The 24,592-nt window shown below is 40.9% G+C and overlaps 1 protein-coding gene across 1 annotated transcript in view; it reads right to left on the bottom strand.

Annotated features, from left to right (window-relative positions):
* LOC311050565 (HHIP-like protein 1) overlaps nucleotides 1-24,592 on the bottom strand; it is a gene marked incomplete at its 3' end in the record, with an annotated part of 27,268 nt that overhangs the window by 1,616 nt on the left and 1,060 nt on the right. The window contains exons 1-10 of the mRNA XM_084064651.1: nucleotides 24,269-24,592; nucleotides 10,857-11,136; nucleotides 10,221-10,500; nucleotides 9,611-9,736; nucleotides 7,823-7,966; nucleotides 3,672-3,784; nucleotides 2,367-2,507; nucleotides 1,703-1,777; nucleotides 1,363-1,489; nucleotides 6-69 (exon numbers count right to left, since the gene is read on the bottom strand). The exon at nucleotides 24,269-24,592 is cut by the window's right edge and continues 1,060 nt beyond it. Of these exons, the coding sequence (XP_083920777.1) occupies nucleotides 6-69; nucleotides 1,363-1,489; nucleotides 1,703-1,777; nucleotides 2,367-2,507; nucleotides 3,672-3,784; nucleotides 7,823-7,966; nucleotides 9,611-9,736; nucleotides 10,221-10,500; nucleotides 10,857-11,136; nucleotides 24,269-24,577 (1,659 nt within the window). The 5' untranslated portion in view covers nucleotides 24,578-24,592. The remainder of the gene's footprint in view (nucleotides 1-5; nucleotides 70-1,362; nucleotides 1,490-1,702; nucleotides 1,778-2,366; nucleotides 2,508-3,671; nucleotides 3,785-7,822; nucleotides 7,967-9,610; nucleotides 9,737-10,220; nucleotides 10,501-10,856; nucleotides 11,137-24,268) is intronic.

Below are 24,592 nucleotides of genomic sequence, written 5' to 3'. Positions count from 1 at the left end.
CTTCCCATACAAATCTCAGTGTACTTCCATTCACCCGTAGTGGTATTCTCCTTCAAGGACATCAGACGTCTATACACACACACACACACACACACACACACACACACACACACACACACACACACACACACACACACACACACACACACACACACACACACACACACACACACACACACACACACACACACACACACACACACACACACAGTGTTAAAACACTGCTGTAACAGTGCTGTAGTGCTGCATACTGTGTATGTGTACAAGTTTAGGTTTTTTGGTGTGACTATTCTCATGGCAGACCCCTTAACAGCATCTGTGCCAAGTTTGGTGTGGATTGGAGCAATGGTGCACTAGTGACCCCTGGTATGGCTATTCTGATGGCAGACCCCTGAACAGTGTTTGTACCCAGTTTGGTGCAGATCGGAGCAACGGTGCGCCTCGCAAGTCCGGACGTTACGTTTGTGACGTACACCGTCCACCGTTTATATAGCGCTTTTCTTGGTACTCAAAGTCTCTTTACAAGAACAAACAAACAAGAAAACAACTTTATTGAGAGAATAACTAGTTAAAAGGCTAAAACTAAGCAAAGAAAACATTTAAATTAGAAGGCAAAGAAGACGATTGGAATTAGGTGGGGAATGCTAGTCTGAAAAGATGGGTTTTGAGGTTTTAAACAGAGCAAGGGTGGGGGTGGCTTTGATGTGAGCTGGGAGTGAGTTCCAATGGGAGGGGGCGCCAACTGACGAAGCCCTGTCACCCCAGGTTTGTTTCTTTGTCTTGGGGATGTCCAGAAGGTTGGCATCACCAGACCTGAGGGAACGGGAGGGGACGTGGCGCTGAACGAGGAGGAGGTCAGAGAGGTAGGGGGAGCTTGGTTGTTGAAGTGAGCAGTATTTTGAAATCTCTTCTGTGTTTGACTGGGAGCCAGTGACGGTCACGGAGGACTAGTGTGATGTGGTCTGTGGATCGGGTTCTGGTGAGCAGAAGGGCAGCAGAGTTTTGCACATACTGTAGTTTCTTGAGAACTTTGGAGGTGGCACCGTATAGGAGGCTATTGCAGTAGTCTGGATGTGATGAAGGCATGGATGTCTCTGCAGCACTTTGGGGTAGTGTGGGACAGAGGCGGAAAAAGGCTGTTTTCGTGATCTGGTCGACGTGGGACTGGAAGGAGAGGGTGGGATCTAGGATGACACCAAGGTTGTGGATTTGGGTGGAGGGGGTGACAATGGAACCGTCTATGTTCAGGGACGTAAGTGTGTAAGTATGACTTATGTATGAAATAACTGCTCTTTACAGCACTTAAATATACAGTACACAAATACAATACCATACAATGTCGTAGTACAGTACAGTACATACCCGCTCATGAAATCCCCAAATATATAGATTCCATTTAGATTGGGCATCTGACAGCCTCTGTAAATGTACCCTCCAGTAACTGACTTGCCCAGTTTGTGGGGGTAGGCAAAAATGGGCAAGATGTCATCTGCACAGAGATAAACACAAGTCACCTGTTATTGTTCACCTCTTGAGCCATCAACAGAGGGTTTTAACATTTGTAGAGCTTTCTAAAGTGTATACAATCTCATTTTCACAACTAGCCGCTTGGCAATGAGGCCATGCACAATTAATATGTACATAAACTGATTTAAATTGATTGTGGGCACAAAATGGAGGGAGTGAGTAAAGGTAGACTCACCTAATGAGGAGTTTTGACAGAGTTTGCGATCATAGCAGCTGAATCCTTCTTTGGCCCGCCATCCATAGTTCCCTCCTTTAAGGATTCATTGATACATTTAGGGCAACTTAACAACACAGAGGCTATACACACAGTTTCTCAAGTTCATTACAAATCCTGAGTAGCCTATAGTATTTAACTCTGTTTATAAATGTACACTTCTGAGTTACACATGGATAAATGAACACTGAGGAATTTACTGAGTAGTTTCTAATACAGAATCATATGGAACATGTATTATACAGAATATCAAGTATGTACAGTACTGTATATGCCTTTTAAGTTGAGCTACTCAAGTACTGACTATATTAAAACCGTACAGTTATAACTAATGAGAAAGTCTGAGTCTGCTGATCTAGTCAAATGAATCCTTTTTGCACACAAGCGCAGAAAAATTGAACCATATATAATTTGACTCCATGTTAAAAGGCTATATCTTAATAATAGCTAACTTATTATTGGTGATCCCAGGATAGATGATATATATTATTAATTGACAGCTCTTGTTAACTGACAGTTGCCTTTGGCATCTGAAGGGTCTGTCTGTGTCCTGAGCCCCTATGGAGATGTATGGATAACCAGATGAAGACGGATTGATGGGTGGACTTGAGAGAGTATAACCTACCTTTTAAAATGAGGTCTATTTCCTCATATTTGTTCTGTCCTACATCTCCGCAGAACATCCTGCCTCGTCCCTGGCCTGTCGTAGGATCTCCACGGTCAATGGAGCAGCGCCACATGTTACGCACCCCATAAGCATAGATCTCTGCAATGGAAGGAAGGTAGATTTGGGTATATATATGTAGGCTGTTATAGGTAGGTACACCTATACAACTATTTAAAGTAGACATCAACCAAAGACCACATGGCTTCACAACATACCCAAGTAAATGTATATGTTGAAAATGGCATTTCTTAACCTTCAGTAAATTGAAACACTGTTCCACGACTATCACAAATTACATTATACTGTACACGTAAATACTATCTTAACATTAATGAAGCATCGTGGTACAGAAGTCAAGCCGGTCCCACAATCATACAGCCTCCATGTCCGGCCATGATCCTAAAGGTTCAATCTATGCCGTCTATTTAAACAGATCGACATTGACTCTTTCATCAACGACTCTCGCTACTACCACAATTGACAGCTCATCAGTCAACAAACTCTCTCCACCTCCCCAGCTGCCTCCTATTGTAGCATTTAAGTTTTCACTATGTCAGCATGTCTTTCAATGCAGTTTTTTTTGTCTATATTATTTTAACTTCTATGTATATATTTAGGTTCTGTCTATGAGTGGTTCATGTGTCTGTTATCATGTACATACAAGTACTGTGTATAGTTAGTGTCTGTCTGCTCTGGGGGTGGGGGGGGGGTTGATCTCAGCGCCTGTGTCACATTTGAGCCACACCGCCAAATACAATACTATATCATTACAATAAATGGTTGACATCTTCACTGAGAAAAAACTAATGCAAGCAGATACGTGTAATGATTGAATCTGTATTAATGAATGTGCTAGGAAGTCCATATCCAACTGTTATGAATGTATTAGGTTATGAATGTGTTAAGTGGAGTTCCAGTAAAGTCTTATAATGACATTAGATTCTTTCTGTGCCGTGGTAGATTTAGTGTGCCACCATGTTTATTTGGCACCAATCTGGGAACCCATCGCCAAATAAAAAAGGAAAAACAGCGCCCTCTGCTGTTTCTTACTCTTTCACTTAGTTCTGGGGGGAGCAAAATGGAGCACCCGTGCGCAAGGAAACCAGGGTTTTGGTCTGCCTTCAGTAAATCCCGCCCACTACATTTGATTGGAAGGCACGCCCACGTGTAGGCCAGTGCGTACGCGATATGACGAACCCCCCCAACAGATTCAAGCGGAGAGCAGAATCTGTTCTTGAGAGATTAATTTGGCACAAGCCTTACCTGGGAGTGCTTCCTTCTCGTCCAGGAATGGGTTGTCTGAGGGAATACTGTAGGGGGCGCCATCATCGTTGTTGTCAACATCAATGCGCAGCGCCTTACCTAGTAGAGTGGACCTTTATACGCAGCCAGTGAGGTATTGAGTGATAGAGAGGGAGAAAAATACAGGCGAAAAGTGAGATTCCACCAAAAATGAAAAACTGGAATGTGAACAGATTTTAACTTGAAGTCTTTTAATCCCATTGATTTGCTCCTCTCCTTTTCCCAACTCTTAAGAGAAAAAAAAACCCACATAATATTACACAATAATGCATACCGGTATTCTGATGTGGCACCATGAATTGCACATCTGGAATCATGCGATTACATGTAATCAAATCAAATCAAATTGTATGTTAAGGTATTATAAATGGTATTTTTAAGTTTTGCAATTTTAATTTTAGCACTTTTTGAGAGGGGGAGGGGGGTGTATGTTTAGTTGATATGGCATATCTCATTTTTTTTTATTCTCACTCCCAACACAACATATTTTGGGACGGTAGACCTTAACGCCTTGCAGCTCTAGTAACATTTGCTGGAAATACGTAGCTGAATCTGTTTTTTAGCCCTAACCCATTTCTCATTGGGCTAATAAAGTATTCAATTAAATCAATCAATTAAAAAGTGCCCACAAACTCATTTAATTACTTTAAAAACATTGATACATGTACAGTACATGTTCAGAAGACATTGATAATATAGTTTTGGAATTGTCCTGCTTTAAGATTATATTTGATTATTGCTTGATTTATTTTATTTCCTATTACAGGAAGGAACCAACTGTAGCTGCACAGACCACCCCCTACAACACCTGCATCGTCATCATGGGTTCGTAATCTGTTGTACAATATTTTCATAGCCCATTATTCCAGTCTAGCAGTGATGTGCAGTACTTGTACCACATAGATAGAGGACTGGTTAACACTGCATTGTGCAATGTTTTTGATTGTCAAATGGCCACCATGTCATCTTTTTCCTTCCCCATCCTCCTCACTTTTTTATTCCTTCATTCCCCTTGCTCTTCCCTCCCCATTCTCCCCCTTCTCCGTTACTCTCCATACCCCTTTCTCCCTCTTTCCATCCCCCACCCCTCCTCTCTCCCCCACATACCAGCAATGTGTGGTGGCTCGCAGTGTGTAGAGTCAATATTAGATTTGGCAGGGTGTAGTCTCTCCCTCATGCCCAGCACAACTAATACAAGCATGTCAACAAAACCTCTCATCACTTGCCCTTAGCAACGCAGCTTTTCTACGTATATGTTTGTGGTGAAAAATAGGACTTCTGTTGCTAAGAGTTGTGCACCTGTTTCTAATGGCTCCACAAACGACAATAGATTGGGTCCCAATGAAAGACAACATGGTTCTGAACTGAAATAGTTTGAGCAGATGGGTCCCTGTTTTATATTTGTTTTAACTTTGTTTAAAAAAAAGGAGAGAGAGACAGTAAAGAGACATGATGAAGGCAACACAACACCACCATCAATGGAAAAACTAATATTAAACACACACATTTAGTCAATGAAATGTGACTATGACTTAAATAAAAAGCATAGCTATGCTTTGGCCATCCATGTTTGGGGAAGTACAGTGTTTTAAACCTTGCAACACTCACTCATTCATTCATCTGTATCATTCTGAGACATGGTAAGCCTGAACATCTCCTAGTTCTCCAGACTGTAGTAGTATGGTGGGAAAGTAGCATCCATGGCCAGACAAGTTTGCGGTTCAGACAGTTGGCCTGGTGAATGTCACACGCTGGTTTTACACTGCCCTGACTTACCACTGCACTACGAGACTGAAGGGGTCAGATTGTGTTTTATTTTTCCTGGAAATAGTCTCAGAAACGGCCCTGGATTTACCCTATATATATTCTGACCGAACTAACAGTTATGGCTGCTTTTAGCCTTAGTGTGGAAAAATACATGAACACATTTTTCAACTCAAGGCTGAGTAACTCAGTGAACCTTGTGGTACTGCGACATCACTGTGGGAACAATACAGAATAAAAACAATTTAATAATTTATCCTCCGTTATCCTGAATTCCAGCGATTCCTACTCTACTGAGCCAACACTACCATCAGTTACAGTAGTAGATCTGTCCCCACAATAGGGGATATGAAGTTTTGTGTGCTGCGGTTGCAAATAGCAGGATTTCGGGCATATTAGACCACGTAATTCATGCAGATAAATGAGTGCCCATGGACTGAAACCACCAAGCAATGCTGAAAATGTCAGCTCATTTTATGTGATTGGAAATCGTGATTCATCCACTGAGCTTTGTATGTTGCTCGGTATGTTGAATACTTTTGGCATGTAATTCATAATTTAAACAACACAAATCTTTCTTATTTTGGTATTTATTATTATTACAAATTATTATATTTAAACAATTAGAATTTAAAATGTATTACAACATTATTCTTATGTATTATTGTTGTTGTTATTATTATTACTACTACACACCATTATTATATTAGTAACATTATTATTATATACAGATATGATTAACACGTTCCCCTGCAGTGGTAATTTAACATCAAACAGAGAAACTTGTGTGCACATCCCAGGTCAGGTGCTGGACATCAAGGGAAGAATCAAGGATAAGAAGAAGAAAGTCTGCACACTGTTCTCAAGCTCTAAAAAGTGAGTTGTTTTTGGAGCTTGAGAACAGTGTGCGGACTTTCTTCTTCTTATCCTTAATTTAACATCAAATTCATCAACCATTGTGGTTCAATCAGGTGTGACAGCCAGTCAGCATGAGAAATGGCAGTTGTGCGCTATAGGTGCTAAAAACTAACTCACCCGTAAAAGACATTTACAGACATGCCTTCATGACTGCACAACAAATCAATACATCCAAGCATGCGTACGTGGAGTAGAACAACTCATTCATACGTACACAAACACAGTGGATCCATGTAAACATAGATGCATACGTAATGTGCATACACTTCAAGAGGATTCATCCTTGCACATAGCTAATGGATACATTTATGCTTACTTACTTACACACACACCCACAGAAGTGTATCTACTGTACTGTACCAGCGTTGTTAAGGTACTGCAATCCATTAAGTGTACTGTATATTCTTGTAGTTTAAAAGGCCATACATGTATGCATGTGTTGAGAATTGAATCATAGCGTTTACCGACACTGTAAAAGCCTCTTAAACGAGAGGTCCATCCATTGCGTGCATAGGATGCTTATGGCATAAACACATCACATTATCTGTCAGGATCCCATATGTCATAGCTTCTATTTCTGGCCATTTCAAAGGACCCAGTTTCCTTCCTTCCTAATACTAATAAATGTTTGTTTAGTGTTTTGTTAGTTTTTTAGGGGCAAAACAAACTAAGCCAACAAATACCCTTTGAATTGGTGTGTAAACACTTAAACCAAACTATATACTTACATGACTGGGGTCCCCCAAGGCTTTATATTAGGTTTGCTCCTTTTTCCCCTCAGAAAATAGCTCACAACAGTTACTATTTTTGCTGACTGTTCACCCCAGAATAGGGATGCTAGGGTTCATGTGGTTAAGTGAATGTGACACCCAACCAACCATAAACCACTTACAGTACAAGCTGAACTGAACATCAACATATGATGTCATTCCCTACCCCATCATTGCTGATGTGAATGGGTCTGACATCCGCCCACAACTTTCCATATGAAAGAGTTCACGGCATTTACAGTAGTCTGTAAATGTAATTAATTCCCTCCAGTGAACAGGACAGTACACACACAAACTACAAGTTGCCCCTGTATTATGCATTCAGTCTTATAAATGTAGGTAATTGTAATTGTTGAATTGGATTTGACACCCACCCACATAAAACATTAAGCTTGGGGTCTTTCCTAATGGTAGGACAGTGATACCAAAGCATAAGATATTACATGTCTATCTGAAATATGAATTTTCCTTATGTAGCCTATTGGTATGTTCAAAGGCAGATATGCCATTAATTTGTACAATATAAAAAAATCGAATAAAATCTCTTTTTCAAGAGTCTTGGGTGGATTATCGTTGCAGTGGAGGTCTACCTTTTTCGGTTCAAAATTAATAGTTTTTGATGGGAACAATAAATTGTGAAATTATCAACAGTATACGCACTTGTTCTGAGAGTTCCCAAACTTTCCAAAGGGATCACCGGCACGTCCGCCATCACCGATGAAGATGTACAAATACCCATCATGTCCAAAGATAAGCTGTCCCCCGTTGTGATTGGATGCTGGCTCCACCACTTCCAAGAGAGTTCTACACAGAAAGATGGACTCATAAACATATACTTTTGTGCTCATGTATATGCACATATGTCTCGATGAATTGAATACATAGGACCTCAATGGAAATAAGCCCTGGGCTTTTTTGGGTTATCCTGTTAGCATCCTTTTGTATAAATCTGTACCACTGTACCTTTTTTGCAAACTTAATAAAGTATTCAATCAAATCAATCAAACACACACGCACGCACGCACGCAAAAAACATCTAAGGAAAAACTCCTTAGAGAGACTTCAAGAAAAAATCTTTTCTTTATTTTACGTTTCGGTCCCAGGACCGAAACTTTTGCTTTTTAATTCACTTTGAGCACAGAGCACTTAATGAGAATGTAAAATAAAGAAAAGATTTTTTCTTGAAGTCTCTCTAAGGAGTTTTTCCTTAAATGTTTTTTGCAGTGAGCGAGTCTGGTTTTGCCAGTTTTTCTCACATACATATACAGTAATGAACTGCCAGCACCCAGACATACAAAGTCACATGGAAACAAATACTATATGCAGTGCAGACACATCTAAACACACACACAGTTGTGTCATATAATTACGTGAGGATGTCAAAACATACATAACTTCCTGGCCCAACTTAACCCCCATTTGGTTCTCACAAGTATAATAAGACCTGTCCTGTAAACAAACAGATACAGTAAGCCTCTCTCTCTTCATTCGATTCCCTTGTTGCTAGCAAAGATTGTTAATTTAGCAAGATACGCAATCTCCGGTTTACTTCCCGTTTCTGCGTGACGTAGGTGGACACCTTTTTAGGAGACAGGAAGCAAGTTGGAGTCTATTGATTCCAATGGAAGAGTGAGCGTGAACACAGCTTCTGAACCATTCCTTAGCTCCATGGTCACCGAACTAAATATTGGACCCAATCATCACAAGCCACACAATATGTACAAGATTTTCAGACTAAAATGGCTTTTTTTAGAGACACAAATTAGGAGAAAATTTACTTTGTTATCGACCTTTCTCTATCCCAGCAACACACTCTCGCGAGATTTGGGAAGATATCTGAAGAGTCCATCTGCAGTCTTACGCACGAGACATAGATAGGGCTCTGTCTGTCCCTTATATTATATTGTATTATTATATTAGATTTTAACTCTATGCTCTGTACACATAAGATATGTTCTAGAAACTAATAAACTCCATATGTGAATACAGTACGTGAAATATGGACATTTTCAAAATTAAATAAAATGTGTGTTCCAATGCTCTATAACTTTCCATTAAAATATATACCTAAATAAAAAGCCCTGTTACAATATTGAGCAGAAACAGGAGCACATCTAACATAAGACTGAATAATACATGTGTGTTTGTGGGGGGGATGTTATGAGTGTCTTAAAAAGCATCTTTACCAATAACAGTGCACTTTCAAACATGTAAAGCATGTTCTTTAATGAAGTGAACACAAACACAAATACACATCCATATGACGTTGTCAGCCAGGGAGAGGGGAGGGGGAGGGTGGTGGTATGGTCGGGGGAGAATAAAACCACGCCTACTTAGGAGACCATTTGTAGGATTTGTGTACTACTTCGCCTCTAGTGGCTCCAATGGAGATTGTGTATCTTGCTAAATTAACAATCTTTGTTGCTAGTGTCTGTACCTTCCCTTTACCTCTCAGAGGAGTGGTCCAGTTGGTTGTCATCATGGGCTGACAGCGTGAACTCACTGATGCGAATCCTCTCCTCCTTCTTGACAGATACAGAGTAGTACACGTAGGCCTTTCTGACAGTGGAAAGCCTAGGTATGGGCAAAGAAGCAGTTTCAGTAGTGGTCAAAGGTCAAAGCCATATTTCCCTTTGGTTTGCTGTTGGGCTGCAACTACTGATGATATTCTTAGCGATTATTCTATCGAATACGTTTTCAAGCAATCGAATAATTGAAAAGCGTTTTTCATAAATTATGTAAAGATTTTTTATAATGGACTAAATGTATTAAGTCTGATTCACCAGTTATGCCCTGTTTTATACTTATAGTGTCACCAACATTGCTAAAATAACTGATTTACAAGTTCACTGCGTCAGATCGTGGAACATTGTGAGCTTTACAGCTATTTGAGCTATTTGAAATTGTTTTGGAAGAAAATTAATGTTTTTTTTTCTATTTTTTTTCTATTGAATCGATTAGTTCGATTAACTGTTGCATCCCTAGTTTACTGACATATACTTTTCCTAGTCTTTGTGTACATGGGTGGAACAACAATCAGAAAGCACAGAACAGGAACCTGGGATGTAGGGCTATGCAGAGAAATCCCCTCTCATCCCCAGCCCAGGGCGAGGTGAGGACCGCACGGGTAAGGTTGAGAAATGGCCGGTCAATCCTGGAGCCATTGGCGAGATGCACCCACACGTAGCCCAGCTGTTCCGCCACAAAGAAGCGGTGGGTTCCGTCATCGGCGTGAATCATGGCCACGGGATTGCGGAGCCCGTTGGCAACCTCCTGCAGGCAAAGTTCCAGGCAGCCGTCAGAGTCTTCCACTACTGAGCCGAGGTTAGCATTTAATTCTGGGAAGAAATGGGGTGGAACACAGAGATGAGGGTTGTGTCACATGTGTGTGTTGTTTGTGCAAGAGAGAGCAAGACAGACACAACAGACATGAAAACAGAGATAGAGTTGAGGGATAAAGTTGTATGTGGGTGCATTTACCAATTCCTAGGGAATTCCAAGTCCTATTTTCAGAAATGTTCTGGAATAACCTGTCTATAAGCACACAGCTTGTAGATCAGCTATATTTTCACTATTCACGAAGAAAACTTTTTGAAAATGAGTTGTTTTTAAAAACAAGTTGCCTGTAACCACATGCCCAAAATCGGGTTGCCAGGCAGACCGAGAAAGAAACGTCTATTTCCAGAGTCCCTACCTGCATTCGTCAGTACATTAGGGTAGCAGTATTGATTGTCCTTCAGCTCCAGAAAGTCACAGAACCTCCCGCGATCCTCTTCTATGCCCACGGTCACATTGGAAATCCGGGCCAAGGTCCCAGGCCCCATGCCCCCGATGCCTTCCAGCAGCACACTAAGGGTATTGCGGCACTGTTGCCAATAGTCTGAACAGTAGTCACCACACAGCCCTGGGAGCACCCGCATGGGTGTGTTTGCATCCTCTGCATCGTAGAGATGGGCCGCATATGGTGAACACTCCTGAAAGGGGAACGGAACATGTTATTTCATACTTAGAATACTGTATTGATGGGCTGCATATGGTGAACACTCCTGAAAGGGGAAACTGTATGGGCTGCATATGTTGAACACTCCTGAAATGGGAAACTAACATTTGACTTCATACTTAGAATACTGGAAAAAAGTATTTCATAACTATCCCTACAATGAACACTGCACAATAAAGACAAACATTTAGATACAATTAAAAGTTACAAAAATGTATTATTCACACTTGCTTCTATTGTGAATGGCAAGAAATATTTTTGCTAACTTTCTCCCCATATTTATTCACACATGAATGAGGGGGTCAACCTTAGTCTCTAGGTTGAGCTGCAATGTTTTGCTGTACATGCTGTTGAACTACGTAGCTACCCAGGAACAACACATGCCTTAATGAAATATGCATACTGTATACCTATACCTAAACCAGACACAATAGTTTTGTGTTATGTATTTTTTCCTGTACGTGGAAAGCGAAGATGATCCACATATTAGTCTCTCTCCTCAGCTTCAGAGAAAACTAATAGACTGTAAACACAGACCTATAATACTCAGCATCTATTAAGTGGTTGCGTATGTATCTCCCACTGTTGGTCAGCTGACCAGCGCCAGGCTATAAGCAGCCAGTGTCTTAAAATGCAGCCAGATTTCGAAGGAACTCAAGAAGGTCCAGTCAGTTATTAAGTCAGAGCCACACGGTACACACCCAGCATGGCCTGCACAGGCAGGCACGACACTCAAACCACCATGAGGTCAGCGGGTGCCTTCTCATTCACTCTGTTGTGTTGTTATACTCAGTCACGTATATTAGGTAGTAATCATGACCAAGAAATGGAGTCATGGCAAGAGACATGAAGACTGTTACATTATCGTCTTTCTTTCATCTCAGGGATGTCTATTGTTTTTTAGCTTTCTATTTTTAACAATGAAACACATTTTTGCAATATTGATCATGTGTCACCTTACATATTTCCTGCTTGTGCTGTCAAGAGGGCCTCTGTTAAATTCAGTAGTTGCATGTTGTGTTTTCCTTTTATTTATACATTTCTTTGCGTTTTTACTTTTTGTGTATCAGCAGTATAGTTGGTTAACGCTGCTTGACGTTTATGATTACGGTGGTTTATGGCAGCAGAGAGTGATAGTGAATGTGTTGTGTACAGTGGTAGTTTCAAGTTTTTCTTTTATCACATGCACTTACAGTACAGCTGTGGCAACATTGCAGGAAATGACAGTCTTGTATTTAGATTTTAGAACACCCTGAACAAACAGTACGGACAAAATAGAGCATTAAAGGATAGGCATAATAAGCAAAATGCTCAAAAGCAGTAAGGTGCACTGCAGCTACTGTAGGGAGCCTTTATGTTTGTCATATACAACTGATTTTGAAGATATCTTTTTTGTATGTAATATTATTATTATTATATAATATATAGAGCAATCTCATGTAATGGCGTAATAATGACATCATCATGAGTCAGTGAAGCAATAATGATGAGAAATATCTGACTTTGTGCTATTGAAGAAGGTCATCCCACAGCCAAGTATTTCTGGTTGTCAGTACCCCGGGTGTTTTTGGACCCATTTGCAGGAACTCACTCACTCAAAGTAAACGCAGGAAACCAAGGAGGACAGTTAACCTTGTTTTGTTCAGTAAAATCGCCGTTAACACAAGCACGAAGATCGTGACACTGGTGGGTAATTTGTTAGGACTGGTTTGTGCATGGCCTCAGGCTCAAAATGCCTTGATGTCCAAGCATATTTAGCTACCGTATAGTAACTTAAATGGATGGTTTCCGTTTGCGTATGAGGACAGACAACCACAATGACATATGGCAAACATCCGGCTGTTATGTTGTATCCATAGAGTTAAAAATAATAGAGAGGTAACGAAAGTCCCCGCCCACTTGCATGGAGTTGCTCACCCAGCGCATACTCCCTTTACACCCCTTCTTTTGGGTTGGAAAATGTGACGGGCGGGGCCTATTTGGGACCTCTGCACGCGGTCTCGCATGTGCAGTAGTGTCAACTCCGTGTGCAAGCTTGTGAGTCGAGCCCATTGGTCAAAACCGTTTTCGCTCGGTCATGTGTCTGGCCCCAGCCGTAATGAGCTGCAGTACCTATGATCGGCCACCGTGTCCAATTCGCTTCACTTCTCCCTCTCGGTTCTGGGGGCTTGGTTATCCCAATTTAGCCATTAGCTTGCTGCAAATTTACCTTAGATAAAGTTGGTACACACTGCCTTTGCTCAGCAGCACTTTGGGCAATGTCAGTAATGGGGTTAAAATCAAATGAATAATGATTTGAATATTGGCTTCATCTTTATCTAACTAACCTAAGTGTCTAGCTATTTTGCCAATCAGCATCCAATTCATTAGCACTGTAAGTCAAAAGTGCACATGTAGTATTATTGCAGTAGCAGCAAAACGTCACACTGAATAGAAACTAGCATGATTATCATGATAATCTAACTTTATCGTGAGACTGATGGAAATGTGGGTGACATTCACTGCGCTTTTTCTCTGTAACATTCTAAATGCGTTGTATGATGCGTTGTGAGCTTGTAGATTGTCTATTTTCAGCATGTTGTGTGATGAAGTATAAATCGGGCGTAACAATTTAGTATCTTCGCAAATCTATGGTCTGAACTAGGCTTTAGTCAGCAATTCTGAAAATTGTATTTGTATCATTATTAGGGTTGTCCGATATTGGCTTTTTTACCGATAACCGATATACCGATATTGTCCAACTCTTAATTACCGATACCGATATCAACCGATACCGATATATGCGGGGATTATTGTGATTAGGGTAAGCTCAAATTTCATATCACACACACCATATACAGTAAGAACTCCTGTAACTTATTTATAAAGCAAAAAAAAAAAAAAAACGATACCGATATTTTCCCGATATCAATTTTTATGCTAATATCGGCCGATAATATCGGGAGGCCGATAATATCGGACATCCCTAATCATTATATACCGAAGAGATTTGTAGTCCAAGTATAGTAGTAACTCAAGTCAATTTCAGTTAAACTAGAGGGGTGGTTAAAAACAAATAATGATATAAGACTTCAGGCGATTGAAAGTTTTCTTCAGAGCCTGTCAAATATCTAGCTACGGTAGTAATCTGTATATAGCTGTGGATAGCTAGGCCACTGCCATTTCTAGGCTGCACCACGGATGAGGTGTGTGTGGTGTAGCATACTTTGATGTACGTAGCCATAATGTCAATGTTAAACAGTGCCTTTGACAATTTGAACTGAGGCCTGTGATTTTCAGTACTGTTGAAGCGAGACTAAGCAATGGAGGGCAGCTAAGATTAGTAGTTCATGTGTTTTCCTGTGTGTGTGTGTGTGTGTGTGTGTGTGTGTGTGTGTGTGTGTGTGTGTGTGTGTGTGTGTGTGTGTGTGTGTGTGTGTGTGTGTGTGTGTGTGTGTGTGTGTGAACTGAAGGATGGTGGAGGGAGAGCTGTACGTGTGCTGGAAATGACCCACAAGGCTTTGCATGAGTGGAAAAAACGGTAGTATACTAAAACACACCACATTAGTCAAGCTCATGAAGTAGAAAAGAGTGGAAGAGGACTTGCAAGGAGTTTGTAACAAATGGCGGTGGGTCACAAACAACAGCATTGCCTCCTCTCCAGGCATCTTCTCAGATACTGCGTCTGAACATTGCAGTTTCTTTTCAATGTATGTAGTAAATACTGTTAACAGTGTGGACTGCGGAGTCTAGGCCCAAAATGTTCTCAAACTTAACCTGCAAATTATGGCTCCGTTATTTCCTGTCAAGTGTGGGCCTTCAGTGTTATACAGCAAGCTCAAATTAAGTTCTGAATCACTTTGAACAGAAATTGGTGTCTCTAATGAATTCGCCAAAGAAAAAGAGCCATTGTGACATTTGTTGGTACAGGACATGGAAGCACAGCATGGGGCAGGGAAGACAGCATGGCCTATATGGGAAACAGCCTTGGATTAAACCAAAGACAAAAGCTGCTCTTTAGTCTGTGCCAGTTTGAACTTTTGATGATTGTGTTTTTTGGAATACATGGTCGTGACCACCAGCGGACGTAAGCCTCAGTCTGTGCACAAGATATTGTGTACCATGTGCCATTGTGGGATTTGAAGATTGGACAACGTCTGTTACTGCAGTGATTATGGACTGGGAATGCCACTGCCGACGATCAAAGAGAGATAAACTCTATCCTAATTAAGAACAAATGAGCATAGCACACGTTTATTTGAGTTGATAAACCACTGCATGGATGTTTTAAACTCTAGATGAGGTATAGAAAAATGCCAGCCCATTCACTATATTTAAATTTGGTCGCCCACAGAGATGGTTTCAGTACAAGGCACATGTTGACAAGCACGTAGCGCAGCTCTGTGCCAAGCTCAGAGTACAAAGCAGGTTTGTTGTTGTTGTTATTTCCACACCAGAGCGGGCGTATCTGTCCATCCGCTGAGCAATTTATTTATGCCACCATTCACCCAGTGTCTTTCATTTAGCAGTTTGAACGATACATTAGTCCCTTTCCCACATGCAAGTATGCATCAGATCAGGGGCTTCTCAGTTCACAATGTTGCATAGGCTACTATATAGTCTTAATTGCGTCCTCATATGACTCTTGCAGTAGGCTGTGGAACCAGTACAGCACAGCTTTTGTTCTGACTCAGAGGACTTAATTTTGGCCTCTGTGATCATAGGGAAGAGTAAATACACCTAACAACTGACAGCTGTTCTATAACAATGGATTCACCGCAACTAATGTACTGTCACTGACAGTGCATTAGTTGTGGTGAATCAGTCTGTCAGTAGTACTTATAGTAAACAGTTCAGCGGAGACACACAATGAACACTAACTACACTGAGGAGAATACTGCCGTCGCTGTCGGGCAAACACCTTGTATGTCCAAAACCATTACCTTTCAGGAAATGGAAAAAGAACCTGTGTTCCAGTGGACCCAATGAAGTAATTGGTCACTCTTTTTAATCATTGGTTAAATAAAATAGTTATAAAAAAAACAAAGACAGAATAAACCACTTTCAACATCATTCAGAAATATAAAAAAAAATGCAGATCTATATGAGCTTAGCATTGTGTGCTATTTTTGTTTCTTTTTTTCTGCACAAAACATTGAAATACCGGTATGGAGATTCTTCCTGACAGCAATGATATATTTTGTCTGATATCCGTCTCGGTTTCTTCATACCACATTATTACCATACCACTGTGTTTGTGATATTTGATGAGACCATGGGCCAGGTTTATTTGGTTATATTTTGTACACTCAAAGAAGTTCTAGGGCTGTCACGATTACAAATTTAAGTTGACGATTAATTGTCACGCAAATAATTGCGATTAACGATTTAATTGTGTTTTTCGCTTTGGAGAATACAATTGTAATTTATGTTTGTTTTTTAGGCTTCATAATTGCACAGGGCAGATATGACAAATAACTTGACACATTACTGACACATTTAATAATTTTCAATATTGCGGAAATAACTGATCTACAAGCTTACAACACGTCAATTTGTAAGCTTGTAAATCTGCTATTTCTGCTATTTTGGAGAAATGTTAGAAAACATGAACATTTTTCAACATGGAAACGATTATGACGACTATGAAAAATAATTGAGATTATCTCAAATGATTGCAATTAGGCGATTATGTAATAATTGTGACAGTGCCTAAGAAATTCTAGAATCCATAAGTTATAGAAATCACACAAATACTAATGTGTCCATGTTGTCATGTTTTGTTTTAAGTCAAAGTGGGAGAGAGGGATGGCAACCAGATGAAGCTGTTTAAAATGTGTGGATCAGCATCCCTGAAGCACACACATGGTGAGAATTAAACACACACACACACACACACACACACACACACACACACACACACACACACACACACACACACACACACACACACACACACACACACACACACACACACACACACACACACACACCTACGCACACACACCTACGCACACACACCCCCCCCCCCCACACACACACACACACACACACACACACACACACACACACACACACACACACACACACACACACACACACACACACACACACACACACACCATTATTGTATTTATTGGCTAATTTGCTGGTAAGGCTGCATCTGTATACACATGGCTTTCAAATCTGGCAGTGCGGCTATAACCAGTAAACCTGTCAGGTCTAGCAGAGTGGTTCATGACGTGGCATTTGGAAGCCTGTGTGAGGCTGTGTGAGATGATTTGGGAAGGTAACTAAACCTGAGGACTTTTAGGACTTAAAAAGGTAGAATATCCACACAATAAACACAGCGTGTGGTTGGTAGACAGAGGTAGACATTTCATGGGTCATGATGACTTAAACAGATTGAAAACCACTTGAAATGGGTGAAGAGCAATGACATTGCCTTGTTTTTTCAAACTTGTAGATTATGTGTTGCTTTTTTTGAGTATTATTACACAGCTTTGTTGAATACTAAATTCTGATTGGTCAATGAAGGCATTCTGGGGCCTCTTATTTCCGGATAGCAGTGTACAGTTAATACGTATACATTTTACATTATAGATTAGCCTACCTTTTCCTGAAGATTGCCAAATGGGGACTGGGGCACACGCACTATGTACATTAGATATTTTAAGCTGTATATTGCATCTAAAATTATGATTGTTCTGTTGCTGATCATAAATTAGGAGTTTGTCCACCATTTGATTGGTGGATTTGACACTTCATATGTAGTGTAGTCTCTTTTAACTTAAATCCTACATACTCAGCTGATCTACAAGCTCACAACGTTGTGATTCAATTCAATTCAATCTTTATTTCAGACCCAGGAGAATCCATATCACAAGAATACACCACACAATAAAAACAGAAAATAAAATCTATAAGCTTTTTTGTGAGCTTATAGATCTCCTATTTTCATTGAATGTTCGCCTATTGTGTCATGCCCAGAATAGGGAGGGACACTAGCGTTCATGAGATTGACAACAGCATCTCTGCCCTGTCTCCCATGTTAACATCCCAGTCTTTTTCAGATGGGATAGTGCAAAGAGTTAACTGTGGGCTTCTTGGTTTAACTCCATGACTCAACAAAGAGTCAACAGAAAATACCTCAGAGGGGAGAGAGAAAAGGGGAGTCTACCCTTGCAGACCCCCAGAAGGAGGTAGTGTGTCAGAGAAAGAACCCTTCTTAACCCTTTCAGACGCATCTGTGTCATTTTAAGATTTCTTTGGGCTATTCAAAAATAGCAGATCTACAAGCTCATAGCGCGGCACCGAGTGCCACGCTATGAGCTTGTAGATCTGCTATTTTTTTTTTAAACGTGAAAATGTGTGCAAATCTTTGAATATCTTTTTATTCTGTAGCGCACATTTTTAATTCTGTTACAACTTCTGGGGGGTCCCTGGAACAAAATATTTTGAGATGGGGGTCTGCGGCCAAAATTCATATAATTTTGGGGGTCCTAAACATGAAAAAGTAGGATTTAGGATTTAGAAGACCCCCCGAAGCAAAGATTTGAGTTAAAAATGTTTGCTTTAAAAATATATATAATATTCAAAGATTTGCTCAAATTTTCACGATTTTTAAAAAATAGCCCAAATAAATCTAAAAAAGACAGATTCTTTCCCGGTCTTAATGGGTTAAAAGAGACGAATAAAAAGAGCAAAGGAGAAAATTCCCTCTAGCCAAAGTTTGGTAACAGACCACATCATTAAAGCAAATGGGCAGTAAAGTGAGACAGTGTACAGTAAGCAGACAAAGAGAAACATCATGAGAGAAAGAGAGAAGGAGAATGCCACATGTTCACACAGCCTCAAACAGAGTCCAGAATCACTCACTACTCACTTTAGTCCACTATGTACTCTTTTGTAGGGTTGTCCAAAATGTGTATTAGACTCCATCCACAATGGAATTTTAATCACCAATAATGTATCACCAAAATGAATGCCAGTATTTATTCTGGATTGCCCACCAGCCGACAATAATAAGGCACGTTTTAATTTAAAGTGTTTTTTCTTTTTTTCATTTTGCTGATTAACTCACTCCTCTACATTGACGTGTGAACAGTGAACACTGTATATAATGAGTAGGACCAGTGAATGGGTAAATTATTTCAACGAGCAGAAATCACCACAGATGAAAGCAATGTGCACATTGTGTGCGATTAGTCAGAAATCAATATCCTATACTGAATAGGCGGAGTCTTAACTAATGGAAGATTCAGCACTCGAAATCGAATCGAATATAAAACAATTTTGTCAGTTGACTTCTTCGGCTTACATTCTTTACTTCTTCTGAATGTACGCTGTACTGCTGTTAGATGAAAACATAATCTACACTGCAGTACCTATCTAGCTTGTCTGTCTGTCTGTCTGTCTGTCTGTCTGTCTGTCTGTCTGTCTGTCTGTCTGTCTGTCTGTCTGTCTGTCTGTCTCTATCTATCGGTATCATCTCTTGTGGCCAGAAGAGGAAGTGGATGTTTTGGTTGGTCAGTCGACTTGGGGGTGATGACAAGCCCTCTTCTGTCTTACTAACAGACACGTGCACACACACACACACACACACACACACACACACACACACACACACACACACACACACACACACACACACACACACACACACACACACACACACACACACACACACACACACACACACACACACACACACACACACACACACACACACTTCTCCCATGTCTCCTTGATATCAGCGCCAGGGAGATCCAGCAGTGCAGCTCAAACAGAGGCCTCAGTGTGGTGGGTTTACCCAGGATAAGTAGCTTGGCAGTGGTATAAGTTGACCTCCTTAGAGGCCTCCTCTCTCTCAGACCACTGGACAACAATTTACAAACTGCAGTGGGACTTCTGGTATCAGAGGGCTTTGGTGCTGGTTTAAAATGTTTTTTAAAGGAGAAATCCGGTCATTTTAAGTGTTATGTTTGATGTGTGTCAAATCACTTACCAACGTATAAATGAAAATCGCGTAAATCCACAGAGCCCCCTATCGACCCCCACCGTTGTCATTGTAGGAGGATATAGAATAGCCCAAATTCGCCTATTTTAACCAATGCAAAGTCTGTTTTTTTGCTTCTAGTACTCATTGTTGAGTCCCATGATAATGTAACAGGCGCTAAAACTCCCGACAAGCTAACGGCTAATAACAAACGAGCTAACGCTGGGGCTGCTTATCTCTCTGAATGGCAGCCCCAGGTTGCCAGGTCGGGAGAGAAACCAGCAACCAGCATTAGCTCGTTCTGTTATTAGCCGTTAGCTTGTCGGGAGTTTTAGCGCCTGTTACATTATCATGGGACTCAACAATGAGTACTAGAAGCAAAAAAACAGACTTTGCATTGGTTAAAATAGGCGAATTTGGGCTATTCTATATCCTCCTACAATGACAACGGTGGGGGTCGATAGGGGGCTCTGTGGATTTACGCGATTTTCATTTATACGTTGGTAAGTGATTTGACACACATCAAACATAACACTTAAAATGACCGGATTTCTCCTTTAAAGTTGGCTGAAAGTCTGAAACAAAGTATATCACTACTGTGGTGAAGAGAACGAAACCTGTCTCCAAGGAGATATTGGTGAGGTCTGATAGGAGCAGAGAGCAACTCAGGGACTGCCTCGAGAACACTACTTGGGACATCTTCTTCGAGTCCTGCCAGGATGTTCATGAACTGACTGATACTATCACGTCATATTTAACATTCTGTGAAAACACTGCGTCTGAAAAGAAAACTATTCGAATTTTTCAGAACAACAAGTCCTGGGTGTCTAAAGAGCTGAAGGGCTACATTAATGAAAAGAAACTTGCTTTCTGTGCCGGCAACATGGATTTGGTCCATGAGAAAAGGAGGAAGCTAAGAGGAGCTATCCTCAAGGCAAAATTAGATTTTAAAAACAAAATAGAGAGCAAGTTTATAAACGGTAATGTGAAACAAGCTTGGGAGGGGCTAAACACCCTGATGGGCAAACCCCCCAAAAAGGATGAGGGCCCTAGTAGTCAAATTGATGTCAACGACCTAAATAAATTCTACTGTAGATTTGACACTACGAACGACAGCATGGAATGTGATGAAATATGCAATAACCTCCCAACAGCAACCCCCATAGTCATCAAGGAGGATGAGGTTGCTGCCTGTCTCCTCAGACTTAAGTCAGACAAGGCCCCAGGGCCTGACGGTCTGAAGCCTAGGATTCTTAAAGATTGCTATTTTCAACTTAAGGGAGTGTTAACTAGGCTGTTTCAGCTCCTTTTAGACAGCGGCACAGTGCCGCTATCATGGAAACACTCCATAATCAGGCCTGTGCCTAAGAAGCCAGGCGCAAGCTCACCTAATGATTTCCGGCCTATTGCGTTAACCTCTGTACTATGTAAAACTATGGAACGAGTCCTGGTTAACCTTCTAACTGCTTCTGTGTCAACGATGATGGACCCATTCCAATTTGCTTATAAGAGGAAGAGAGGTACAGATGATGCATTATTGACCATGCTTAATGCAGTCACACAACATCTTATGCACCCTAAAGGTTATGCTAGGATCTTATTCATAGATTTTAGCTCAGCTTTTAATTCAATGAAGATCCATATCCTGATGACCAGCGGAGTCACTCAATTGAGACTCAATTGAGTGTCCCACTGAGTCTCCTACTGACCGATGACCCGGTCATCAAATTATTGACAAAAAAATATATAATCTCCATGAATTCAAGGCTTCCTGGGGTGTGTAATTGATAGAAAATACTTTTTTTGGGGGTGAACTACTCCTTTAAAGTAAATCATTTATTTCTTTGGATTTTAGTTGGATCACCAACAAGTGCCTTAGTCTCAGTTCTGGCCCATACTGTAGGATTGCCAACTGGTTTGGAATTTGGTCAAAGTACAGATAGAAGCAGATTGTTTAAATAGGAGGTCAGCGTTGGTGCAGCACATAGGATAACAACCTTTTTCACCCACATGGGAGTCTAAACAACCACCAGACAGCCAAGGTTTAATTCCCCTCTGACTATGGGCTTTGTTTTTCTTGTCTCAGGCATGTTGACTCTACAACACATGGTGGAGAGGATATGACTATTTAATTAAATAAACATCTCATAGGAGAATTAGGCCTAGGTGTTTTGTTTAATGCAATGTCTAAGCCATGGACAGGATTACGTAGCCCTGTATGACTTTTTTAAATTTTATTTCCCCCAGTACAATTAATACATTTTATAATTGAGTCTCAAACGTATGGAGCATCACATCAGTTCAGGCAGTCAAGCTGGTCCCACACTTATTCACCCTCTGTCACATTATGCAATTGCCCACAATCTAACACATATGCCACAAATAGTTAAACTAGAATGTCTTTTTTTTGCGGGGGGCTTTTGTGCCTTTATTGAATAGGATAGTAGTCTGACAGGAAATGGGGGGAGAGATGGGGACATGCAGCAAAGGGGTCGGGACTCGAACCTGCGACACGCTGTCAGGCTACTTTGGAGCCTAGGTGGCTCCTAGAATGTCTTTTTAAGCAGAACTCACTCTTTCATGCTACATGCTCAGCACAGGTCACCACCACCTCTACTGCAGCATTGGTGTTCAAACTCCCTCCGCCTCCCCAGCCTCCTCCTGTACTATAGCATTTTGGTCAGGTTAGGTCGGCCTGTTAATTGTGTGGATTCATGTGGATTGTATCATGTTTAATATCTGTGGATGTTTAGGGTATGCCCCATGAAGGGTTCAAATGTTCAATGTAGTGTGTCAGAGAAATGGGTGGGGGAAAAACACTTTTTTTAAAAGAGAGGAAGAAAAAGAGCAAAGGAACAAGGAGAGAGAAGAACATTCCCTGGCCAAAGTACAGACCACATCATTAAAACAAATGGCCAGTAAAGTGAGACAGTGTACATTAAGTAGACAAAGAGAAATATGAGAGAAAGAGAAGTAGAATTCCACATGTTCACACAGCCTTCCTCTTAAACGGAGTACAAAATCACTCACTATACTCACTATATAGTCCACTACATAGTGAGTTCACCATTTGCTACTGTTGTTCAAATGCATAGTGAGAATTATTATAGCCTATATATATATAGTGGACTCATCATACTCCACAATGCATCATGAAAAAATTGTACAACTGATGGTAACTAACCGAGCAGTACAGTATATGCCAACATGTATTGCACAGAAAGAAAACATATATTTGGTATTACGCTCAGTACTGTATATTGTACGTATTTATCACCAAAATGTATGCCGAAATGTATTATGGGTTGTCCGCCAGCTGACATTGATGTCATTTTTCATTTTGTTGATTAACAATAGTTAGCAACTATATAATCCTCTAAATAGAACACCCTATATAGTAAGTAGGAAATAGCGAATGGGGGAATCCCATACTGAATATATTCCATACCGAATAGGCGGGGTCTTAACTCAAGGAACATTCAGCACTCAAAGTGAAACCGCATCGATTATAAAACAGAAAGCTGAAATAAATACTATGCTGTCTGTCTGTCTATTCTGTCTGTCTGTCTGTCTGTCTGTCTGTCTGTCTGTCTGTCTGTCTGTCTGTCTGTCTGTCTGTCTGTCTGTCTGTCTGTCTGTCTGTCTGTCTGTCTGTCTCTGTCTCTCTCTGTGTCTATCTATGTGTCTATCTATCAGTACCATCTGTTGTGGTCAGAGGAGGAAGAGGATGTTTTTGTTTGTCAGTCGACTTGGGGCGATGACAAGCCCTCTTCTGTCATGTCCATGTAACTCTGTATCTTTAGGTTCTCCTTCAGGGGGGTTAAGAACTCAGAGTCGGTGTCATGCTTGTGCAGATCTGGAGCATCACAGGAGCAGAGCCACACGCCAAATACAATGCCATATAATTGCAATAAATGTTTTATCTTGACGAAAGCAATAGCATAATATTCAATTAGATTGTTGTTAAGGAACAGGTTTCCTTACCTTTTCAATCCGTCAATCAATATGAGGAACATTAACTAATCGTATCGCTCTAATATTTTCATACTCTGTCTCTCTCTCACACTCACTCACTCACTCACTCACTCACTCACTCACTCAATCTCAGAGGTGTGTGTATATGTCTTACCTGACATAGAATGCTGCGAATGTACTTGCCACAGCTGGTGAAGCCAGAGTAGTCAAAGTTGTCCATGATGGCGTAGAACTTGTTCGATATCACTTCATCCTGCTCTTGACTGCAGCATCCGAATTTGGTGTACTCTTTACAGAAGACCAGTGGCTGTGGTGGTTGGAACGGAGGCTTGTAGTCCAGACATTGGGGGTGAGCGCTCCCCCACCAGGCCTGGAGGAGCAGCAGCAGGAGGTGTAGGAGGAGGGAAGGGGAAGAGGTGTTCTCCTGAATGAGCCAGGGTACCGTGCTGCTCCTCAGGGTCATGGTGTGTAGACCGAG

Source organism: Gymnoscopelus microlampas (assembly GCF_963454915.1).
Source record: "Gymnoscopelus microlampas genome assembly, chromosome: 8".
NCBI classification, from domain to species: Eukaryota; Metazoa; Chordata; class Actinopteri; order Myctophiformes; family Myctophidae; genus Gymnoscopelus; species Gymnoscopelus microlampas.
Note: the sequence above shows the minus strand (reverse complement) of the source record. Positions and strands in the feature narration are given on the sequence as shown.